The sequence below is a fragment of the Podarcis filfolensis genome (genome assembly GCF_964270895.1).
Source record: "Podarcis filfolensis genome assembly, chromosome: 6".
Lineage (NCBI taxonomy): Eukaryota > Metazoa > Chordata > Lepidosauria > Squamata > Lacertidae > Podarcis > Podarcis filfolensis.
In genome coordinates, this window is record NC_139609.1 from 48,026,554 (window position 1) to 48,049,852 (window position 23,299).

The 23,299-nt window shown below is 40.6% G+C and overlaps 1 protein-coding gene and 1 long non-coding RNA gene across 5 annotated transcripts in view; one reads left to right on the forward strand and one right to left on the reverse strand.

Annotated features, from left to right (window-relative positions):
- LOC310765370 overlaps positions 1-3,747 on the reverse strand; it is a 75,919-nt gene extending 72,172 nt beyond the window's left edge. The window contains exon 1 of the long non-coding RNA XR_014549547.1: positions 3,643-3,747. This is a non-coding gene — a long non-coding RNA (uncharacterized lncRNA). The remainder of the gene's footprint in view (positions 1-3,642) is intronic.
- LOC310765352 (phosphatidylinositol 3-kinase regulatory subunit gamma) overlaps positions 1-23,299 on the forward strand; it is a 243,912-nt gene that overhangs the window by 189,271 nt on the left and 31,342 nt on the right. Inside the window, exons 9-10 of one of the 4 annotated variants that reach the window (XM_083620186.1) lie at positions 751-849; positions 4,849-5,009. The exons of 2 other annotated variants lie outside the window; for them this stretch is intronic. In XM_083620186.1, the coding sequence (XP_083476312.1) occupies positions 751-849; positions 4,849-5,009 (260 nt within the window). Of the gene's footprint in view, positions 1-750; positions 850-3,668; positions 4,043-4,848; positions 5,010-23,299 lie in introns of those variants that run through there. One more of the 4 variants, XM_083620189.1, reaches the window with a different exon arrangement.

A 23,299-nucleotide genomic window follows, 5' to 3' on the forward strand; every position in this document is an offset into this window, starting at 1 on the left:
TTGGGTCAGCTGCAACAAGTACAGTAGTGCTGCATAAGCTGCAAATTGTCCTGAGCCTACTTCCTCAGAAGCAAGCTATATTGAACTCAGGGGGACTTACTTTGGTGTAAAAAGACTCAGCATCTGGTTATGAGGAAGCACAACAATGTAATTTAAAGGTGTGTGAGAGAGACTGCAATTCTTGACTTTCTAAGAAATCATCCATCCCACAGAATGCAGTAAGCTTTACTTCTGAGTGAACATGACTAGGATCATGCTGACAGTCATTGGAGTAAATATCAGTTCATATCACCTGGACCTGTATAATATATATTTAAGACAGAGGCAGCTAACTTGTGGCCCTCAAGATGTTGCCCCCCCCAACTCTGTAGCCAATGGTCAGGTATAATGGGAGTTGTTGTAGTCAAGCATCTGCAAGGCCAAAGGTTAGCTATTCCTGATTTAGATGCAGCGAAAAGTACAATCTCTGTCCCCTTTTAATATTTGTTTCTCAGTTTCTGAAGGTTGCTCTTATTACCTCGCTATCTGTACAATTGACAGACGCTATTTCTCAGCTGTGGCCAGGCATCTCTTTAGACCTGACGTTCATTCAAAAGGAGTGATTAAATAGGAGCATGTAGTTATAAAGTGCCTTAAGAGTATCTGACTAGAACTGAACTCATTATTACTATTATTTGTAAAGTCACTCGAAATCTTTTGAGTTGTACGTTGAAGTGTTAAGTTCCAGCTCGCTTCCATCTCTCCAAACAGCTGGAAAGGGCACCGGGGTTACTGGGCTGAACGCCAACACAAGGAAGCAAAGCGGGTGAGGGAGCAGAGCAGCGAACGTTGTGTGCAGTTTTATCCACGGTGCGTTTGAAACCATAGCTCTCCTTAATGCTGCGTGTTGCCTCTCAATTATTTTCGAATATTCTGTATGGGACGGCTAGATCTTGAGACATCTTCAGCCGACCCAGGAGGTGCCCAGATTTCATCGGTGGCATTCGTAATGCATCACTTGTGTCTATTGTTCATGTGAGTAGTAAAACACCATTTAGCGAAAGGAAGAAGCGGGGGGGGGGTGGAGTCTGATGGGGAAGAACGGAGGTGGGCACTGCAAGCTCTTTCATTCTCCACTCCAGCTCCCCCCTCCCTTTACCCTCTTTTCTTTGTCCCGCTTAGTAACTGGGGCTTCCAGCCAATCGCCATCCGGCCGGCTGGATTTCTTTCCTTCCTATTGGGTAGTTCTGCCGAGGGCCGTTCAGCCAATCCTCAAGCTCGATGCTTCCTCTCAGACAAAAGACAAGCAAAGCGGCTCTCGCAAACTGGGCTAACTAATCCGCGTTCTCCTCCCCACCCCCGCCACTTTCTACCCGCCTGCCGAGCTGGCGTGTATCCTGGCAGCAAGCCAGAGACGTAATATGCGACTTCTTGCCTTAAATAAGGAGAGGAAAGGTAGAATTGTATGCCTATATTTTACACTGGCAACAAATAACATTGTTTCTGCAGCTATCCTAATCAAAGCACTCAGGACCTCTCGTGCCACAAAGTTCAGAAACATACCTAGACCATTTATTTGTCTTGTCACTTTGTCACCTGCTTCAATAACTTGCCTTCGTTTGTGGCAGGGTAAAGAAGCTCAGCCTTTGAACAAAATACGCAAACTCCTGTTCCCAAAACTCTAAACCAATTACGGTAGTTCTGTCTTTGAAGACAGAGACATTGAAGAATATCCTAAAATTACTTCACCATTTTCACATGTGCAAAACTTAAGCTGACTCATCAAGATAACATGGGTAGCTCCAAGCACAAAGCATGTTTTAACTAGGAAAGTGAATGTAATGGTCTTGTCTATACATTAAACCTCAGCTTGTAATTAAAAACAATGGTTGCTAGATGGAGGCAGTGGCTTCTCCACAGATGTGAAATCAGGGAATGGTTGGCTATAGCTTCCCCAATATATGTACACAACATGAACATGCAGCAATAAGGAATGTGTGCAGTCATCAGATATGGTAGTGTACAGTTTTTTCCAATATGATATCCCTAAGGACAACAAACAATGTTGTATGGCTAGGATATTTAATCACAAAAATTACCATTCACATAGGTAGATGCTGCTTAAAACCAAGTTTTCTCTGAGAGTATTCATTGATTCCACATGTGCATAGTAGATTACAAACATTTGGAACCAGATTATCTAGACTATCCTGAATATTATGGGATAACTCCTTCAAAATGTTAAGGACTGTGTGAACACCAGTTTCTGTGAATAATAACTATCACACATGAACATGTTAGATTTTGAATACTGTAGTTAGGGAGGTGGGAGCAGAAATAGTACTGCAGCCTAGCATTTTACAATCAGTATTTGGCAAGGATGGTCAACAGACCCAGGTTGTTTCAGACTTGACATGTAAGACTGATCCTAACTAGACAGGTTAAAACATACATGTTAAAAGTATTAGATGAGCAGCTAATTCTACGGGAGTCATTGTCTCACATGTCCTGCCAACAAACTACACAACATGAATTTTACAATAACAGTTCCTCCATCATGAAATGCATATAAAATTACATTGATTAAGCACTCTTCCAAATATTACATCACACCGAGGCACAAACACCGCATCACCCACAATCTGCCACATACACAAATCTGGCTGCAGTCCTATGACTTCATACTTGGAGAAGTAAGCCCCTGTGACTCCTAAGTAAACATGGCCACAATTGGATTGCATGGTCACAAACTTTCAGTCAGTTGCACATAATTAGCCACACCACATTATATGCACCATGCCAATATGATTAAACACTTCCCATACACTCTGTCACAGATGTTGGAATATTCACCTATAGAAATTTCACTGAGTTTAATAGAGTGACTGGAGCATATTGCTTCTTATGCATGTAACAAATGTACACAACCAACCAGAATTAGATGTGCTTAGCCACTGCTGTATAGAAGGCACAGATAAACTGGGCTTGGTACAGTTCTCTCTCTCTCTCTCTCTCTCTCTCTCTCTCTCTCTCTCTCACACACACACACTCCTATTTTCAGGGTTCCCTCCCCCAGTACATGCAGCACCCTACATTTTTGTTCCCTTTGCTTTCAGTAGCCAACCCAATTCATGCACATGTAGAAAAATTTGCTGTGCAGGACCAAGAATGCATGCACTGATTCCTTGCTTCCATTCAAATTTAGTTTCTATAATGTATTAGATACTAAAACAGTTATGACTCTTATATCCAAGCTGGCCATTTCACATCCGCACAAGTTCAACCATTGTATATGTGCCCATTCACAACTCTCCATAAACAGATCATGTACACATGACTGGAGTCTCCACATCCCACCAAATTTGGAGTAATCCCATTGGAGACACTGGCACTGCTCTGTAGTTGATGGGCTGCTGATTATGGCTTCAGTTATGTTCATACACACTTAGCATATTATATGGCTGCACATCAGCACAGTGAAACACCATGCACACATTAAGTCAGACAGTGTCAGTTTCACACGCATCACACATTAAAATATATAGTCCTTTCGCACAACACAACCGCATTATCCACAAACGTTCACCGTCCCAGTGCAAGCAAATCCAAAGATGGATCATACCAACAAAAAATGTAGGAAGTATGTGGTCAACGGTAACATACCGCTTACTCTCCTGTGCGTTAACCCATGTCAGTCAGCAAGTAAGCACATACTTTCTTGTGCATCGTCTCCTGTGTGCCGTTTGGGAGGGAAAGGGGGATATAGACGGGGCGGGGGGAGTCGATCCTATCTCTGAATGGTCTCTGATGCTGGCGATTTACCTCTGTGCACCGGGGTCTACATTCACAGGGTGCAGGCGAGCGATTGGGCGGCCGGGGTGGGGGCACCTATCCATCTTTTGCTGCTCCAGCGGGAGGCAATCTCCCTCATATCGCTACACTGCCCACCCTACCCTCTGCTACTTTCAGTATGTGTGTGGACTCTCAGAAGAGAGGTGGAGGTAAAGTTGGAAGCAGAAACTCCCCGGCTCCCGGCTTCGGTTTCTACGCACGTCCAGACTACGTAGGTGAAATACTCTTTCAGCGCAAGCATGAAAGGGTTAACCGAAGTGGGGGCGGGGTTCTCCCCCCCCCCCCCGCGCGCGCTCTGCCCCTCACCCACTTCTCTCCCCCCCCTCGGGTAGGCGGAGCTTCATCCCCGGCATAGAGGCGGTTGGCGGCGGTTGGGGCCTCCTCAGAGCCTCTTTAAAATGAATCCGAGTGGGGTTGGGAATAGCCGAGCACCAGAAAGCGCGCGGGGGCCGACGCTGGGCTTGTGCGCGGCGGGAAGCGGGTCGGGAGCTGCTGCTGCTGCTGCCTGCAGCAGTGAGCGCTGGGCTTCGAAGGGGGCAGCGGTGCTCTTGGACTGGCGGCGCTGGGCTTTGCCCTGAGGCGACAGAGAGAAGGGAGACGTTCCCCTTCACTGGCGCACACTCGCTTTGGGGGAAGAGCAGAAGGATTGTTAATATTTTAATATTTTTTTTAGAGAGAGAGCGACATTCAGTTTCCTCAAACTTTTCTTTTTAACCAACACAAAACAAAACAAAAATTCTCCTTCTGCCTCCACGCACACGCTTTTTTTTGCATATTTCGACTAAGTGGCTTCTTTCCACCCTCAGTATCCTCGAAGCAAGGAGGGAATTAAAAAAAAAAGAGAGAGAGAACATTTCTTTGGTTCCTCTCGCTTCCTGAGAGGGGAGTGGTTTTCCTGAAGAGGAAGCCATCGAGTTATTCTTAAATAAAGTTTCTCTCCCACTCACCCCCTTTTTTTGTACGTGCTATGGGCGGTTAAGCTTTATTTTGTGGTGTGCTGTTCTATTTATTTAAAAGAAACGAAGCTCACAAAGAGGGATCCCAGAGATCGCCCATCTGCCTGTTTGTCACAATGTACAATACAGTGTGGGATATGGATCGCGATGACACGGACTGGAGGGAGGTGATGATGCCATATTCAACTGAGCTGATATTTTATATCGAAATGGACCCACCAGGTAAGAAGCAACACCTACTTGGTTAAAAAAAAAAAGTTTAATTGTGTTTAGGTTTACAATCGTAGTGGTTCTTAAGTGTCGGGCATCTGTATTAAAAGTTTATTGTTCTTCCCTCCAATGGGACAGGCTTTGGTTCTTCTCTCGTTTTCTCTCCTGGAGAAGCAAAGAACTGTACTTGGAGGGGTGTAAACTTTTGCTCTTACTGTGTTCCGCTGTGCCCATTAAGCGAGTCGTTTTTATAAGGCTCGTTTTTGTTAAGAATCGAGAGCTACCTGCTGTTAGGCTGCAGAATCCAGAACACACGTTTTCCTTTCCCTTTCCTCCTATTGTAAGTTCTTTGTACCGTGTATCTGTATTCATGATCTCACCTAAACTCATCTATTTAAAAATGTTATCTTCTCTATCACTTTCTGACACAAAATGTTTGCTTAATGTTTTTGGTCCTGATGTTTTTGAACTGATTTTTTAAGCTTTTGATTCTATATTGGCTTCTGTAAGAAAACTTGCAGCCCAGTCCTTTGCTTGTGTGCTCAGGAATAAAATTACACAGATTTCATTTCAGCTTCCTATCATAATAAGCATGCATAGGATTGTAGCTTAAGTACTATGCATTATTTCCAGTGCTGAGAGGTATTGTCCCTACTTTGTTCTGGCGTAGGACTTCTTTTGTTTCTGGAGAGGAATGAGATGTGAGAAGAGCCAGAAGTTAGGTGAATCAGAAAAGGAAGCTGGATCCATTTGACATCACTCCTAGTGAAATTATAGTGGTTGGTGTTTGAAATTGCTGCAGGCTTGTGATTCCTAAAACTATGCTGGTGATGGTTTTAATAAGGAAAAAAGCTACATTACATTTTGGTTAAATTTAATTTGAGATTGTTGAGTTTTTTTTATTTTAAGAAGTTCGGAAAATACACTACCATCCATTATTTCAGAGTTCTGGTTGTCATGCAGATATGTGATTCTTTGTGACCTAAGGTGTTTAGGCTGTGCCAGCTGAATAATAGAAGTAAAAGTAACCTCAGAGATAATCCAGCTCAGCCAGATACAATAGCATGGTTTCTTGGACTTTATCCACACCAATGATGCTCATTCATGCTTCTCTTAAATCTCCAGAGTGTTCCATAACTTCTTAAGAAAAATGATCCAAGAGTCTTGTCGCATTTGAAATACTAACAAATTTATTATGGCATAAGCTTTCATGGACTCAGGCATACTTTGTCAGCTTGAGTTCACAAAAGCTTATGCCATAATAAATCTGTTAGTAAGGTGCCACAAGATTATTTTGCAAGAGACTAATATGGCTACTCCTCTGGAAATTCTTCAGAAAACTTATTGCTGAATGCGTATTGATATTAACAGCTTCAAACATCAACCAGAAGTCTGTGAAACTGCAGTTTAAATACTTTTTTTAAAAGTTCAGTCCTATCTCTTGGTGCATGTAGCAAGCATTCTCTGTTTCCTTTATGATAGCAGTTTTCAATAATCCAGAGAACTATCTTATTTCCTCTTAGGCTGCAATCTTCTACTCACTTACCTGGAAGTAAATCACATTGAACTCAATAGCACTTACTCCCAAGTAGGGAAAGGATTGAGCTGTCTAATCTCTAAGCAAAACATGTCCAGTTTTTTTTAGTACCTCCTATGTTGTCATGACCTTCTAATGGCTATCATATTTGTTTTCTGAATTGCTGAAGCATAAGTTAAATTAAAAATTGGTAATGAAAACTGTGAACATTTCCTGTGAGGAAGACTGAAATCTGATCAGGGCTATATGTTATGTGCACAACAGAGAAAAAAGAAAATTCTGTACTTTGAATAAACTATGCAAATGAAGCAAACTGGTATAGGTCTACTTTGCATAGTTGTGAACCCAACACTAAGGCTTTCAAGGATTTATAATGTTTGCTAAAGAGAGAGAACATAGAAGCTGGAGGTGGAGGGTGACATTAAAATTAGTAATAAGACAATAGTAGGAACATGATAAGGTTAATAATACAGTAGTTATACAGTAGTTATAAGGGGGGGGGAGCATATGCAAAGCGTTAGACCTCTCCTCATATCCATTCAGATTTCTGATGCTTCATCAGACAGTTAAACTTTTTATCAACCACCATGAAAGCTGGGAACTTGATCCGGTGTAAAAAAAAATTAAAACTGACCTTCTCTGCGGATCTGATGTATGCATAAAATAGCATGCAGTCCTTAATACATAGTTATTTGTACTTTTATTATTTGGTTAGCTAGCTGAAATAATAAATAAATAAATAAATAAATAAATAAATGTATATGATCACGTGTGCATATCTATCTCATTTTAAGCTTTTTAACTTGTAGAATATATTTTAAATTCTATTTTTCTTACACATTTCTGTTTTCAGTATCTGTTTAGGTATATCTGTTCCATGTAGCCTTTTAAATTTTGAGTTGTTTTTGGATTGTATTCAGGAGAATGCTACAGTAGATCCTGGCCATCCTACTCCAATAGATTGAATTACATTAGATACATTTATCAAAGAACATTTGTGGGATGTGGGACCCCATAATTTTCCATTCTTGTTCATTATGTTCCACAGTATTTCCAGGAAAAGTGCTTATAGGTTATGTTGGAATGCTTTCTCCAAGACTTCAAGTATGTCTCTTGACCCAACCAGGAACTCTACACTCTGTATTTGAAAACCATTGGAGTTCGCTCAATTTTTAAAGAGACTTTCCTAGGTAGTATAGTGCAGGCAAATTCACGAATATGGAAGGAAGACCTTCATGACTCTTACCTCACCACAAACTTTCAGAGTGCTTAGATGTGAGAGAGATATCAGAAGCAAATGTAAGGAAAGAAAAACGGTTCAGAAGTGATAAGTCTGGCTATTGCTAAAAATTGAATTTTCATATGTAAAGAATGCCAATGCAATAAATCTTGTAATTTTAATATCTAAACTAGATGATCATTGTTCACCAAAATGTTTATTATAATAATTGTCATTATTGAGTTCCTTTACAGAACAACCATGTTAATGCAGTATAGCACTGAATTGATGCAGGCCTCCTAATAGCTGTTTCCAGGATTTTGTTTGAATAACTTTTGGGGTGTATGAGTAACCTACTACATCTAGTGTTGATCAAGTATCTCCATTCACTTCAGTAGCCCGCTACTAGCATAAATGATTTAAGAATAATAGTCTAGATTGCTGCTAGTTTACTAAATCATAGTTTTGTAGTGCAATTTATGGGTGTCAGTCTTAGTCTTCAGTTGTCTAAATATTTCATATTGATAGATTAAAGGCATAGTTGGCTTGGCAGGTGGGTGAAATCTGCATGTCTTCCTCATGAGGAACTTGGATCTGGAAGTAACGATATTAAGCAACGGGCAAGCGTTGGATATTTAGTGGAATAGGTTTGTTTTTCTTATGATGGTCAAAAGCCAGACTTCTACAATATGCTTTTTAAATTATTAAATATATATAGCTAAATCTTACAATGAAAATAAAAAAATAGAATGGGAAGATAATTTTTACCCCATTATGACTCATTTAGACATAATTGAAAATTGTATATGGGTACTTTACCAATGAGCTCTTACACTTATCAGAGTATATTTAAATAGAGGTACATACCATGGTTTCTCTGGAAAGCTCATGTACATACTGAGGGCCCTTTCTTTCTCTCTCTCTGTATGTATATATTTGTTGGAGCATAGGAAGCTGCTTTATATCAAGTAAGGCCACTGGTCAGTCTTGCTCAGAATTATCTACCAGTGACTAGCAACAGCTCTCCAGGGTTTCAGTCCGGAGGCTTTCCTAGCTTTGTCTGGAGATGCCAGGTTTAAACCCAGGACCTTTTGAATGCAAAGTGTGTGTTTTGAGGTACAGTCTTCATGTATGATAAAGGGAAGCTATCTAAATTGTCAAGAATATCTCCTCTTGCTCTGCTAGCATTTAATAAGAGATCACTGGCATAATGTATCAGCATTGTTAATGTGGTCTGTGGCAGTGCACATTAGTTGAGTGAGTAGATTACATCATCTCCAGGGGCAGTGAAGCACAGTTGTGGAATGTTCAATAGCTTAGAAACCTATTACCTATTATAGGTGAGAATGTATAAATAGGCAAGTTGGCCTGCAAATTTTTAGATCATGTTTTTTCTTAACTAAGTTTAAAACACTTGCCAAGAACACATTAATAACAATTTAAAAACCATTTTCAATTGTTAATGGCAACAATTTTCAGCACTTTTGTGTTGCTTAGGAGTGCTAGAACATTATTTTATGGATTACATTGCCCCAGCTGTTCAGCCTTAGCAGAAAATTAACTTCTAGCCAAAGTGTAAGATTTCATACGTGTGTCTTGTGCTCATATCAAGTTGTTGAAGTAAGTTCTTTAAAGATGCAGTAGAAATAGACTACATAAATTCAGAAATACATTAGTGACAGAACTTTATGAATATGAAACTTTATATTACCTCTTCAATCAATTATTGAAGGAATGCAAAAGTGTATCTTCCCAGGGTGAAAAAAAATAGTCATGTAGGTTGGATTGTCATGAAATCCATCATAATTATTGAATACTTATTAATTGGATGTTAGTCAATTAGATCGACATTGTTGAAGTTGGTTTTTTTCTCCTTTGAATTTACTGTGCTTCAAAGGTATAAGCTGTGAAGCAATAGTCTGTATTCTCAAACACGCCCCCCCCTTACTTTGCAGTTAGTTGTCAAGTAAGCTCACTTGACAGTGTTATTCCAAAGTGGAGAGGAGCAGGTTTATAAATTCTTGAAAATATTGTTAATGTTTAGCTTTTTAAAATATGATCCTGCAACATCTGAGACTTTGTAAACATTCCCAGTGAGCTATTGCTTTTAACATGAAGTGCTGCAGTAACAAACTATGCATTAATGGATTATATTATGTTGAATCTGATTTTGGAATGGGTCCTTCTAAAGTACATTAACATCAGTTCCTTTCTGACTGTCCATTGAATTATACAACTTGCACTTTTTCTTGACTAGCAAGGATTTGAAAGAATATGTGCTTTCCTTGTCTTCATTTCTGTAGGGTGTTGCCTGCTTAAAGTATTTCCAACATGCAAATGATAATGTTTGTTGTTGGAAATCTTACGCAAAGAGGAAGGGCTGTAGCTCAGTGGTAGAGCATCTGCTTTGCATGCAAAAGGTTCCAGGTTTAATCTCTAGTATCTCTGCGCAGGGCTGGAAGATACCGCTATGTGAAACCCTGAAGAGCCACTGCTAGTCAGTGTAGAGAATACAGTACTGAGCTTGATAGACCATTGGTCTCACTCGTCGTAACTCAGCTACCTGTGTTCTAATGTATAAAGATTAAATGGTCACACACTAAACCACATTTGGTCACAGCTTCTGAGTGTATGCACTCAGTATAAAAGATACATGTTGAATTTTTTCATAACCATTTGTATATATGTGTGCTTATGCATGTGCATGTGCACCAATGTTATTACAGAGCAATCCAGGCATCTCTACTGCCGAGGACCTCTCCTTTTCCCCTTCCATGGGTCATTTTCCCTCTTAATAGCAAAGTGTTTATCCAAGGACTAAATGTGGAGCAGTTTACATGGATTTGTAAGTAAGCAAGTGACACAAAAATTACCACAAGGAGAAAAAGAAGCAAAACAAAGTGCAGGCACATATGCAGCTTTCGTGCACGAATTTAGATTATCTCGTGTCCCTGAAGGCATAACATAAAAAGCCCCCCCCCCTTTTCTTAAGATGCTTGCAACAGAGGGGCATCTACTCTGGTGCATCGGAGACTTAGGAAGTGACACAAGAGTGCAGGAATGGGCAACTTGTAGTACAAGGTCAAAAGAAAAATCTTAGAGGTGCCATAGGTAGGATTTTCTTCATTCTTATGAGTCATATCATATTGGTAAGGAAAAAGGAACTATTTTCTCAGACCGGCTGTGATCCTGTAAGGCTTGTTGCCTTCTTGTTGCACCCGTCTCCCCCACGTCTAGCATAAGGTGTCTGAATTATTTTGCTCATTATTTTTCTCTTGTCAACAAGTGCTTCTCACATGGGTCATTTTGTTAGGTTTTTTTTTATTTGCTACTTTCAGGCCGTAGTATAAGAAGATTTCCTTAGATGAAGCAGCTATGACTTAGCTACTGTTGAGACTTGCAAGCACATCTCTAGTCCCTCCTGGAGCCATTGCCCATATGTAAGTGAAAAGTCTGAATGTAGGGCTTTTCCATTGAGCATCCTAGTGACCGGGGAGTGCAAATGTTGTGGGGGGGGGGTTGCCTTTCAGTATTCTCAAATGCCATAGAAACAGTTCTGTGTGCCACATCTGGTGCATGGACTACTAATTGATCATCTAGAAGCCATCTGATTAAAGCTGGAAGCAGAGGAAATATGTGATGTGTTGATTAGTACTTAGAGGGTTCTGCTCTGGAACCCCTTGGGTTAGACGCGACAACTTTCATATTCTGTTTGTACTTGATGCTATGAGTTGTAGGAGGAATAGTTGAGTCTTAGCTGTTTTATCTCTTTAATACTTAAAATAAGAGTGCTAGAGTATATTTATATTGTGGAAGGAACTATCGAATGCTGAAGAAAACAACAGACTTCAGAACTTAAAATGCCATGGGCTCCTTAACGAAACTTAATTCGGGTCATGAAGGCCTATCAGTTCTGGTACTTCATCTTTCCTTTCTGTTGGGGTTTAAGAGGGTATAGTGGGGAGTGTCTGCACATTTCACCAGAACCCCTCTGATACGGCAGAAATGAATGGAAGGGTCACTAAGTACTTTGTACCTCTCAAATCAGGGATGCTATAGGATGGGACACCCTATCTCTGATGCTGCTTTGAAATTATGCACATGCTGGGGTAGAAATTGCAGTAACATCTCTGTGCTGCATTGCGGGCCTCCTGGCTCAGTTGCACATCAGCAAAAAAGATCATATGGATCAGTTGCACATCAATGTGCCGTTGCTCTTAAAATGGATATGTATTTCTGCACTTGTATAACTTGGCCTAAGTGAATATTTACTTTTTTACTAAGTTCTCAACTGCTTGTTCTTTAAATGTTAGCAATGGTATATTCCATTTGATATGTGATAAACTAATGTGTTTGATAGTTCCACTTCCTTATCTTTGAGGTTTCACATGGCAGAATCCAAGCTGGTACATTGTACTTTTCAGGCTTAAGCTCATAGGAATGTAATAGCTATGTGTATTCTGTTTGTTAAATAGAACACTCATAAGTGCATGTGTTTCTGGAAAAAAATAATGTTGCAGTAAGAACCTCTTCACATGTTTACTTAAAACAGTCTTCTCAAGCCTGGTGCCCTCCATGGCAGTGCTGACTGGAGCTAATGGGACTTATAGTCCAAAACATCCGGAGAGCACCTGGTTAGTGGAGTCTGACTTAAAATGTTTTGTGTTGCCTCACTGTACCTTGCTATCAATTAAGCTTACAAAGCTTACAGCGGGGATGGAGAACTTGTTTCAGCCTGAGGGCCAGATTTGACCCTGCCCAACTTTCATGGGTCTGCATTCCAACCTCTGAAAGAAAAGAAAGAAAAGAAAAGTATCTACCTCTTTTCCCTCCCTCCATTGCCAAACACACTGCGCAAGGCATGCAACACACAGTATTCCGTACGTACCAAACAAACCCTCAGCCACACACAGAGAGAGTCACTTAGTCTTGCAGACTGGACATATAGACACACAGGCAGGGTGTGTGCACACACATACTCAGCATTTCCAACCCTTACTCTCCATTGCTAGGGTGAAGGTGACTGGAAAGCTCTCCCTCTTTCTTTCCTTTAAAGAGGATCTTTAAAGCACAGGCATCTTATCTCCCAATTATAGCATTAAATAGCACAGTGCTAAGATGGGTTGGGCAATGGGAAATACTGCCTTTTATTTATAAGGAGGAGACAGAAAGCTTATTTCTGATCTTAGTGCTATTGTGTTTAATGCCAACATCATCCCTATAACTCCTTTTTAAGGGTTAAGGGTTTTTAAGGTTAAGCTCTACAGTATCTGATCTAATTAATAGATTCTAATAATCAGAATATAGTACAGGGGTCGCCAACGTTTTTGGGCCCATGAGCAGATTTGTAAATCAGATAAATTGTTGTTGGCACCACATGTGAAGGAAGTTGAAGTGGTGCGTCCGCTGTTAAAGAAAACATCATTAGATCCTTTAGATCTATCCAGTTACCGTCCGGTTTCGAATCTTTCGTACCTGGGTAAGGTAACTGAGAGAGCGGTTGCTGAACAGCTTGGTAGGTTTCTGGCGGAAACATCGGCTTTGGATCCATTTCAGTCTGGCTTTCGCCCTGGTTATGGGACCGAGATGGCTCTGGTCGCCCTAACAGACGATCTCCGTAGACAGCTGGATCAAGGCAGGTTGGGACTGCTGATTCTTCTAGATTTGTCAGCAGCCTTTGGCGTGGTCAATCATGAACTTTTGGACCACCCCCTTGCCGACATGGGCATTCAGGGCACAGTCAGACAATGACTGCGCTCCTTTATCTCAGGTCAGGGACAGAGGGTGGCGCTAGGGAAGGAGTTGTCATTGCGGCATTCGTTGGTGTGTGGAGTGCCTCAGGGCGCAATCCTTTCCCCAATGTTTTTTAATATCTTTATGCACCCCCTTGCCCAGATTGTCCAGAACTTTGGGCTGGGTTGTCATCAATATGCTGATGACACCCAGCGTTATCTGTTTATGGATGGCCGTCCTAACTCAGCCCCGGACACACTGACTAGATGCTTGGAAGCTGTGGCTGGATGGCTGCATGGGAGCTGGTTGAAGTTAAATCCTTCGACAACAGATGTCCTCTGGCTAGGTCGGGACGACATGGGGTTGGGGGGCCAACTCCCATCTCTTGCGGGGGCTCAATTAGTGCCAGTGCCTTCTGTCAAGAGTTTGGGTGTAACCTTCAATGCCTCCCTCTCTATGGAGGCGCAGGTTGCAGCTACAGCAAAGGCGGCATTTTCCCATCTCTGCCGTATTAAGCAGTTGGTCCCTTACCTTTCTCACCCTGATCTGGCCACAGTGATCCATGCGATGGTCACCTCCAGGCTTGATTACTATAATTCGCTCTATGCGGGGCTGCCCTTGAAGTTGACTCAGAAACTCCAGTGGGTGCAGAATGCCACAGCGAGACTCCTTATGGGGTCCTCGTCACAGGATCACATTCATCCAGTGCTTTACCAGCTGCACTGGCTCCTGGTGGAGTACAGGGTCAGGTTCAATGTGCTGGTTTTGACCTTTAAAGCCCTATGCGGCCTAGGACTCTAGTACCTATGGGACCACCTCTCCTGGTATGCCCCGTGGAGGACCTTAAGGTCCATAAATAACAACACTTTGGAAGTCCCAAGCCCCAAGGAGGTTAGATTGGCCTCAACCAGGGCCAGGGCCTTTTCAGCTCTGGCCCCGGCCTGGTGGAATGCCCTGCTGTAGGAAATAAGGGCTATGTGGGATTTGACATCTTTCCGCAGGGCCTGCAAGACGGAGCTGTTGCGCCTGGCCTTTGGGCTGGACTCAGTCTGACCCCCCTTTCTCCACCCTTTTCCCCTTTTTTATGGAATCCCTTATGTGGGATTTTGTATATAAATTTTCCCTCGACTCTTTTTGCTGGCCCATATAGGACCAGCATGGATAGTTTGGCCCTGGTGAATATTTGATGTTTTCTCCCCTTACAATCTTGATTTATGGGCTACCGCTAAAACGAGGCTGCATTTAAAGCTATATTTTAAACTGTATTTTAATCTACTTTGTTTGTTTGTTTTAATGTTTTTATTGTATTTTATATTTGGTGTTAGCTGCCCTGAGCCCGGTCTTGGCCAGGGAGGGTGGCGTATAAATAAAAAATTATTATTATTATTATTATTATTATTATTATTATTATTATTATTATGTGTCACAACTCTCCCCTCCCCTGGTGTAGCAACCCTAAAATTTGTCCTGTACCACAGTTAAGCCTGGGAGTAAAGCATTCCATTGTTTTATTTGAAGCCTAATTTCAGTTGGGGGATGGGGCCCTGTGAGCATCAAAGAAAGCCTCCATGGGCACTTGTGTATCTATGAGCATCCATATTGGTGACCCATGATATAATAGATGTGCCATTTGAGCCATTAGTCATGGTAAGGTGACTAATCACATGGGATGATTGGCAGGTGGGTGGGGCTTTCTCAGACAGGCCTGGTTGGCCAGATTAAGATTAAAAATATATTTTCTAGAAGTAGCGAAACAATGTAAACAGAACATGAAAATGAGTAGAAAATATCTACAAAAATACCTTGCATTGCTAAGTCGCTGAAAATCCCTTTTCTGAAGACTAATAAAGAAGTGACTATACATATTGATAGAGAGTGCATTCCATAGCCAGTGGTTACAGATTTAGGTTACAACTAGGGACACAAAATGAATATATGTACACTTATGTTTGTAGTATCTCTTCAGTCATCTGCATGTAGCAGAGAATTGTGTGTGTGTGTGGTGAGATAGGTACCGTATGTTTAGCTATTTTAGTGGCACTCCTAATCTTTAATATAAGTTTCTTAACTGAGTGAAATTAACCATTTGTGACACATTCAAAACCACTAACAGGTATACCCGCATTAAGGCAGCTAGTCATCTTTGGTACTTTACATGTGGTAAAGCTTTAAAATAAAATGAGAAGTAGCAGGTTATAGCAAAGGTCTGTGGTGAGTTAAGTCTTATGTTGGTCTTATGTTGGAAACAGATTTCTGACCTCATCTGCATAAAAAGTTAAACTGAGCTACCTACAGTAGTTGTGGAGTTTTATTTGGGGACATATATGAGGTAAGGGGTTGCCAATGTAGTGCCCACCACTAAGGCCTCCATTGGCACCCATGGGCAGGGCCCCAGACTTTGAGCTTTCATAAAAAAAGTACCGTAAGTCTCTAGCCCTCTAGAAAGAAAGCTATGAAGCAAAATGTGGAGGTACCTTTCCAAGTATTTGCTAAATACGTGCCCCCATACCTTTACATACGCACCTCAAACCAGAAGTGACAGTGTATAGCAGGTCCCATTCATATGTGAAGACTTCAGAAAGTTAAACTTGTTTAAATAGGCTTACATTTTTTTCAGAAAAGTGACAAGTTTTGAGAACAATATGGTTTCCCATGTCCTTGGCCCATTCTATCATAAAGATTTCCTAGCTATTATGCATTACTGTGATGTTTGTATACATATTTTATAACTGATGTTGGCCAAACCATTACTTTGAGGTTTCATTTTTGGGTGGTAGCACAGCTTGCCTGGTATATGCAAACTTACAGGAGGAAGAGTTACATTTTGTTAGAGGGAAAATAAGAGAAACTAACAAGGGCTGTAAATGTAGAATAAATAATTACATTCTGGAAATCATGGGTTGTATCTGTGTGTGTTGCACCGATTGGGGGGGCGGGCGGTGGACAAATAGTGAAAAATTGCTTCTATCCCTTTCCTTACAACGGAAGCTTTATTGTCAGTTGAGCAATGCTGTTGAATACATGCAACCCCTTATCTACACGTCTAAATGACATAAATTGTTGGCAAACTAGTTTGAAAAGCAGGATATAAACAACTTAAATAAAAATCAAGTTATTGAGAGTTTTTCTCTCTGGCTAAAAAGAATGTAAATCCTGTTTAGAACTCCTTAAGCTGAGTTTGGGCAGCTGCTAGTGCTGGGCCTGAAGCTTCAGCTTCTCAGGCAGAGAGCACAAATTCTTACTCAAGTGTGACATGGACATCATAGAGCTCCTTCAACCCTCTCTGATAATAGCAAGCCCTTCTGATTGAGAAATATCAGGGAACTTCCTGCTATAAGGTGTATTCTGGTTGTGATTTCTGTAGCAGTCTTACGTTAAGGAAGTTAGTTTTGGTGCATGAGTGCAATAGAAAAGTACGCTACTTATTGAAATGTTTGGTACAACAGAGGAGACGGTAGCTGTGTGGTTAGCCAGCCACCTACTTGGTTGGTGCAAGTAGATTAGTGAGTGTCAGCTTCCCTGCACCCCTTAACCCTGTAAAGCAGGGAGAGGTAGCTACAATAGTGCTGCAGCATTCTTCCTGCACACTGGGAAAAATAATGCTGCAGTGCTGTTATTTTTGCCTATGTCACTTGGGAGGTGGGTAGCAGAGCAGAGGGAAGAGCCAGTATGTACAGTAGCAGTTAATATCGCAGCACTCTGCTATGATACTAACTTGACTCCTGATGGCCAGGTACTGCAGAAGGAAAGGAGACCTGGCTGGAAGGAGTGATGAAGTACTATTGGAGCATATGTTGGCGGCAAAAGATTGAGAGATGAAACTGCAGCACTGATGCCCCAGTATTCCATCGCTGCAAAAAGTGTTGTGGAGATGGGAGGAAAGTGTATTTTTCCTAAACTATTTGTAAGGTTATTATAGAATAATGTGAAAAACAAAATAAAATGCACAATATAGAAAGGAAGAAATTGTGGTTTTATTAAAGATTTTCAGAGTCAACTGAAATAAAGAAGGATTCTGGGTAACTGCAAATTAATGAGACCATTGAAACTGTTCTCTTGAGGTACAACAACTGTAGTTCTTTGGCCTCATTATTATGCCTTTCTGTAGCAACATTTTGCTTCTTATTCTGAAAATGTTTATAGAGCTATCACTTAAGAGAACTGGAATATGGCTTGTACGTATGACATATTATTTTGTAACTTGTAATAATTGCTTTTTTAAAAAGTGTAGCAGTGCAGCAAATAGCAGACTTTCATTTATATGCATGTGACTAAATGCTGTAGGCTTCATTTCCATGCACACTTATCTGATGGGATTATTGATTGTGTATATGATGGTTGGTGGTGAATCTCCTTGACATAAGGTGCATTACTGTATTTTTAAATAAACACGTCTTCTGCATAGCTCTTCAAATAGCTACCATACTTTATCTTTGGGAAACTAAGGGTGCCTATGGGATGCATATAAGGGTGCAGATCTGGAGGAAGAGGCTGAGTGGAATCTACAGCAGTCTTGCCATTCAAGCTAAGCGCCAAATTATAAATTACTCAGGAGGTCTACTATTGGCTCTCCCAATGTTTTCTTTACAAATGAAATGCCATAATGGGTTGTCCATTTGATTATAGTAGTGTGTGCATTTAACAATTCTGCATGCCACTAAGCCTTCCAAAATGAATGTCCCAATTTAGGTTGCTCCTCCCCAAGCACCCCTGCTGAGGTAGAGAGGAAAATGAAGTAACATGCAGTTTTGCCCTTATAGGTATTCTAAAGATACAGGCATCTATCTAGCATCCAGATTATTTCTTTCCTCAGGGGAAAAAAAGGCAGTAGAGACTAATTAGTATTATTCTAGATACTCCGGTATCTCCTCTTCCTCATTCTCCAAGGACTTTCCGCTTTACATGAAAACAAATTACAGCATCGTTCAATAGAGATAGAGAGTGTAGATTCTAACTGACATGTAAAGAAGATGCTATTTCTTATGGCTGCTGTAAAAATTGGTTAGTTTTATAGGTCTTGGGTTCATAGTCTACATGTAGTATTATCAAATTCTTCATCACCTTTGCTGCCGTTCTGGTCAGACACTTGTAGAAGAATGGCGTAACAGTCTACCAGTAAGAACAGAACTGAATCATCCCCACCAAATGCTCCTTTCAGTTGCAAAAAATATAAAAAAATCAAAGCAATGGAAAGAACCCAGCTTGATCTATCTTAGAAGGACACAGAAATAAAAGGGAATGGTTTTGTTTATGTAATGGAGAAAATGTGCTTCCCTGCTGGAAAATTAACTTTAAGATGAGTGTTCAACCTGATAACTGGATTCCATCCAGTTAGTCTGCCTGTAACCATCTGATCTCTTTATTTCAGCTTAATACTAATATGAGGACTTTGTCTCCGGCTTCATGTTGTTCTGAAGGCAGCCCTGTTTAGGGAAGTTTTTAATGTTTTAAGTTTTATTCTGTTTTTAGTGTTCTGTTGGTAGCCGCCCAGAGTAGCCGGGGAAACCCAGTCAGATAGGTGGGGTATAAATAATAAAATTGTTCATTATTATTATTATTATTATTATTATTATTATTATTATTATTAAATTTCTTGTATCCTGGGCTTTAACTTTTCTCCTCAGACACATTCTGATTCTCAAAAGTCCAGAAAGCATCAAAGACTTTCAAAATTATGCAAAGAGCATCAAGAGAGCCAGGTCTTGGTGTTCTAACATTTTTTCTTTAGGGGAGAAAAACTTATGAGACTGTATGGCATTCTACAAATTGAAAACAACTGACAGACCTTTGCTGCAATCCTATATATTTATAGGATTGAGCTGGGAATAAGCTCAAGTGAACATACTGTAACTTCTTGCTGGGGTGGGGGGACGGACATGTATAGAATTGCTCTGTAAGAATGTTCCCATCCCCTAATGCATTCACACAGATCTAGCAAGGGGATTTGCCTGATTTGTGTTGTTCTTATTGAACTGGTTGGTTGTGTCTTTTGATGGGAGATACACCAAAGCTAGTTGCACATGATTACAGCTAGAATGTACCTGTGAGTCTTACTTCCTGAGTGGTTTGGGCTGCTGCTGCTGCTGATTTTATTATTATTATTAGAATTTATATACCACCCTAGACCCAGAGGTCTCAGGTCAGTTCACAGAATAAAATCAAAATATAAAATCACAAAATCAGAATAAAAACAACAACCCAATACCCCCCCATTTTAAAAGCATATAAAGCACACAGCACTTTGGCCCTCTTGGAAACATGGTTACTTATGTTGTAGATATTGTTGTAGGTTGGGGGGAGCCCCCCTAAACCCTAGAAAATAATAAATGGTAAGATTTTGACTATTTGGGATATGATGGGGAAATGCAAGCTGCATAGGAATTCCTCGGCAAGCCTGTGCAAAATGATGTGGCCAAGCTAAGGCCATTGCCAATGCAAGAGAACTGTCCTTCCCTCCTGCCCTGAGGTGTGAACAGACATAGGGGATTTGGAAAGTTGCCAGGGTAAGTGGGCGTGATGTCATAGGAAGAGTGGGGTCTTTGGCATGAAGCTTTGGAATAGCTGAAAAAAGCACAGAACAATCTTGGTTGGCTGGCTGAAGGCAGGTAAGGAGTGATTCCTTGGACTGTAGGGCTGCACTGCTGTGGGGAGCAAGCCCCTCTTAAGATGACCATGTGGTAAGATAGATCTGGATTCCCCCCATCTAAATTCAGGTGTAAATATGTAAATAAATCATATTTATTAAAGCTATGACAGCCTCTGCCACATCTTCAGTTCTCCAAAGGAACACAAGACTCTGGTTGAGGGCCAAGACCCCTAGAATCCTGTGCATGGCTTGCAGGGATTGGGGTGGCCTGTAACAATATTAACACTTGAGCATGTATGGTACTAATGAGTTGATATCTTCACACAAAGATGGAGAAATTAAAAAACAGCCATATTTAAATTTCCTTTGTGAAAGCACTGATACAGCTTAGTGCTGCTTTTACTCTGCCTAATGCTTATTTGGCTCATCAAACTGGAATTTCCATGAAAGTGGCATCTTTTGTGTGGTTGGTGATATCTGTCAAGTTTTGTGCCTTGGTGTTTGAACTAGTAAAAGAATGCCTGCCACTTGTTGATCAGCTTTAGGATTTGAATTGCTTTTCCGGTACAGCCAATGCTAAATTACTGGGATGAAGTACAGAAGACCTGTCACCTTTTTAAAAAAGCTATAATTCCTTCAATTCAGTTTTGTTGAGTTTTATTACTAGAGATTAACAAAGCTACAGCACATATTGTTAGCCCAAATTAAACATTACATTTTAGATTCTTCTAGAGAAGAACTGCTCCCTCTTAGAATGGGAAGAACATGTGGCTGGTGGCCTGAGTCCCCTTTTTTTGGATCTTTAACACAGAATTATTATTAGATAATACTTCCTATTGAAACAGCTGTAGACATTTAGGGTGAGATGTCTTCGTCAACTTAGCATTACTACCTGGCACGAGTCTTGGTTTTGGAGTGCAGGATTTAGGGTGCAAGAAAAGGAATTACAGTAGTACCTCCTGTTATGTAACCCTCTGGTTGGGTTCTTCAGGATGCGAAAACGGCAAACCCGGAAGTATTTGACCGGGTTTCGCCCCACACGCATGCACAGAAGCGGTCCTCAGGTTGCAGAAACCTCAGGATCCGACCGAACCTCCAGAATTAATCCCGTCCGCAACTGGAGGTACCATTGTACATAAAACCATTGAAGTTGCCATGTTTGGATGCATGTACAAAATTAAACTGGGATTTGAATGTGCTTGTTCCAAGGGGTAAATTATATTTCTGTTCACACATATTCATCTTAAAGCTACATCCTGCTTCAAAAAAAAATTTGATCTGATCTGCTCAGTCCATCTAACCTTTATATTATGCAAAATCTTCTTCTAAAGGAGCCTCAGCTATTCAGCACCCCAGGAAATCATCCTTGGGTCTTGCTGCGACGACTGCTTCATGATGTCACGGTGCTTTTAGGCTATGCTGCTTGATAAAGGTTGAGAAGGCATGTGAACAGTTGCTGGTCAGTGCTTTAGTACTACTGAATCCTGTGTACTTACCGTACTCAGATATGATCAGAAGAGAAACCAAGCTGATAGTTTTCATAATAAACGGTCTAATGTTTTTTCATCTTGCAGATGTTCTAAAGCAAGGCTGCAAGCATATTTCTTTTCTGCAGATAATTGCATTTAGTGATATAGACCCTAGCTTATGAAATGTACTGTAATAAATTACTACTTCAGATACTACAGAACCTCTTGTCGTTGCATTTAAAGAACCATCTAGGCACAAAACTGACAAGTAATATGGGAGATAGTAAAGTTTTCACCACCTTGGGAGCCTTCTTGTACCATTCTAATGTATTAGGGCAGTTCTCAAAATTTTTATTTATTTATTTAATTTCTATACCGCCCTATACCCGAAGGTCTCAGGGCATGAATTCAAATCTGAAACTAATACTGTTAGTTTGGGAACAAGTGGGAGGAGGCAGAAATGGACATAACAAAACACCACTGTGAATTGTTGCACAATGTTTTCCAGAGATCCACAACCAATAACACCACATTAAGTGAGATAAGCTCTTAGATGTAGCATAGCCATGCCTGGTACAGTTAGAAGCCCAAATAGATATTTATTGAGTTAAGGAGGCTTGCTGTGCCAGTGCTTTAAGAATCTGCTCCAATAAAAATGCATATATTAAGTTAAATTAACTGGACCCTTTTTTTATATTGTAATCAAATACTACAATCAGACATGCTGGCTAAACAAGAAATAGTCATTTGATGTAATACTGCACAAATGCTTTCAGTTCCCGTGTGTTTTGCTTATGCTATGAAAAAGATCTGAATAACAGCCAGGCTTTATGTTTCCAGAAATGGGGATCAGCCATTGCCTGTGTATCTCGGGATTCTAGGTGCAACCTGATACCTGCGGTACCTAGCTGCAAGTAATCGCCATTTTACGAAATCATAGGATCATAGAATTTTAGAGTTATATTGGAGCTAAAATATCCACCTTAAGTTTCACATTTATTTTTAAATTCCCCTGCCCCGGTCTTTCTCATCCCCTGCCTTATGTAATAGCTAACCTGACAGATAAGAGAACTTCTAGAAAATTATTCTGTGAGATTTTTGTTGGTCCTAATAAAAAGTATTGCCCAACAGTGGATTTTGGAGTCTTAACTGTTGAAAATAATGTAAATTGCATTAGAAAGAATGTAACTGAATTGCTTCCACTGTCTTGTTATGGATGAGTCGTGTCTTTTTCTTTTCATTGCCTTACACATGACTCTGAAGCTTCAATTTGTAGTGTATTTTGAGACATAAAATGTCTTCACACAGAGAGGTTTGGAATTTTGTAAAGCAGAAAAGGAAAATCATTTGCAAAAGCTGAGCAGCTATACTGAAAGTACCTGCTAGAAACTCCACAGATACAGTCTATGTACTGACGTCACCAACGTATGATCTCAGTACTGTGCTTTCATTGGCTGAAGTGCTATTTCCTTTCAGAGTCCAGTTTCTCAAATCCCAATCAGAGTTAGCTGAATTCTGAATGCAGGTTGGTCGGTGGTGCTGGCTTAGAGTGGGAGTAGGGTTACTAATAAGCAGGCTTTCGAGAAACCATTCCACTGTGAGAAATGGTGTTTATCTTTGCCTTTGTGAGAAATTGTGTAACTTAGCAGTGCATACCAGCTAGCTATTGAAGTCTAGATCTGATCATGCTTATGTACAAATACAGAAGAAAGGTTTTGTTGATTCACTCACTTTTTAATCTTGAGGAAATGGCTAAAC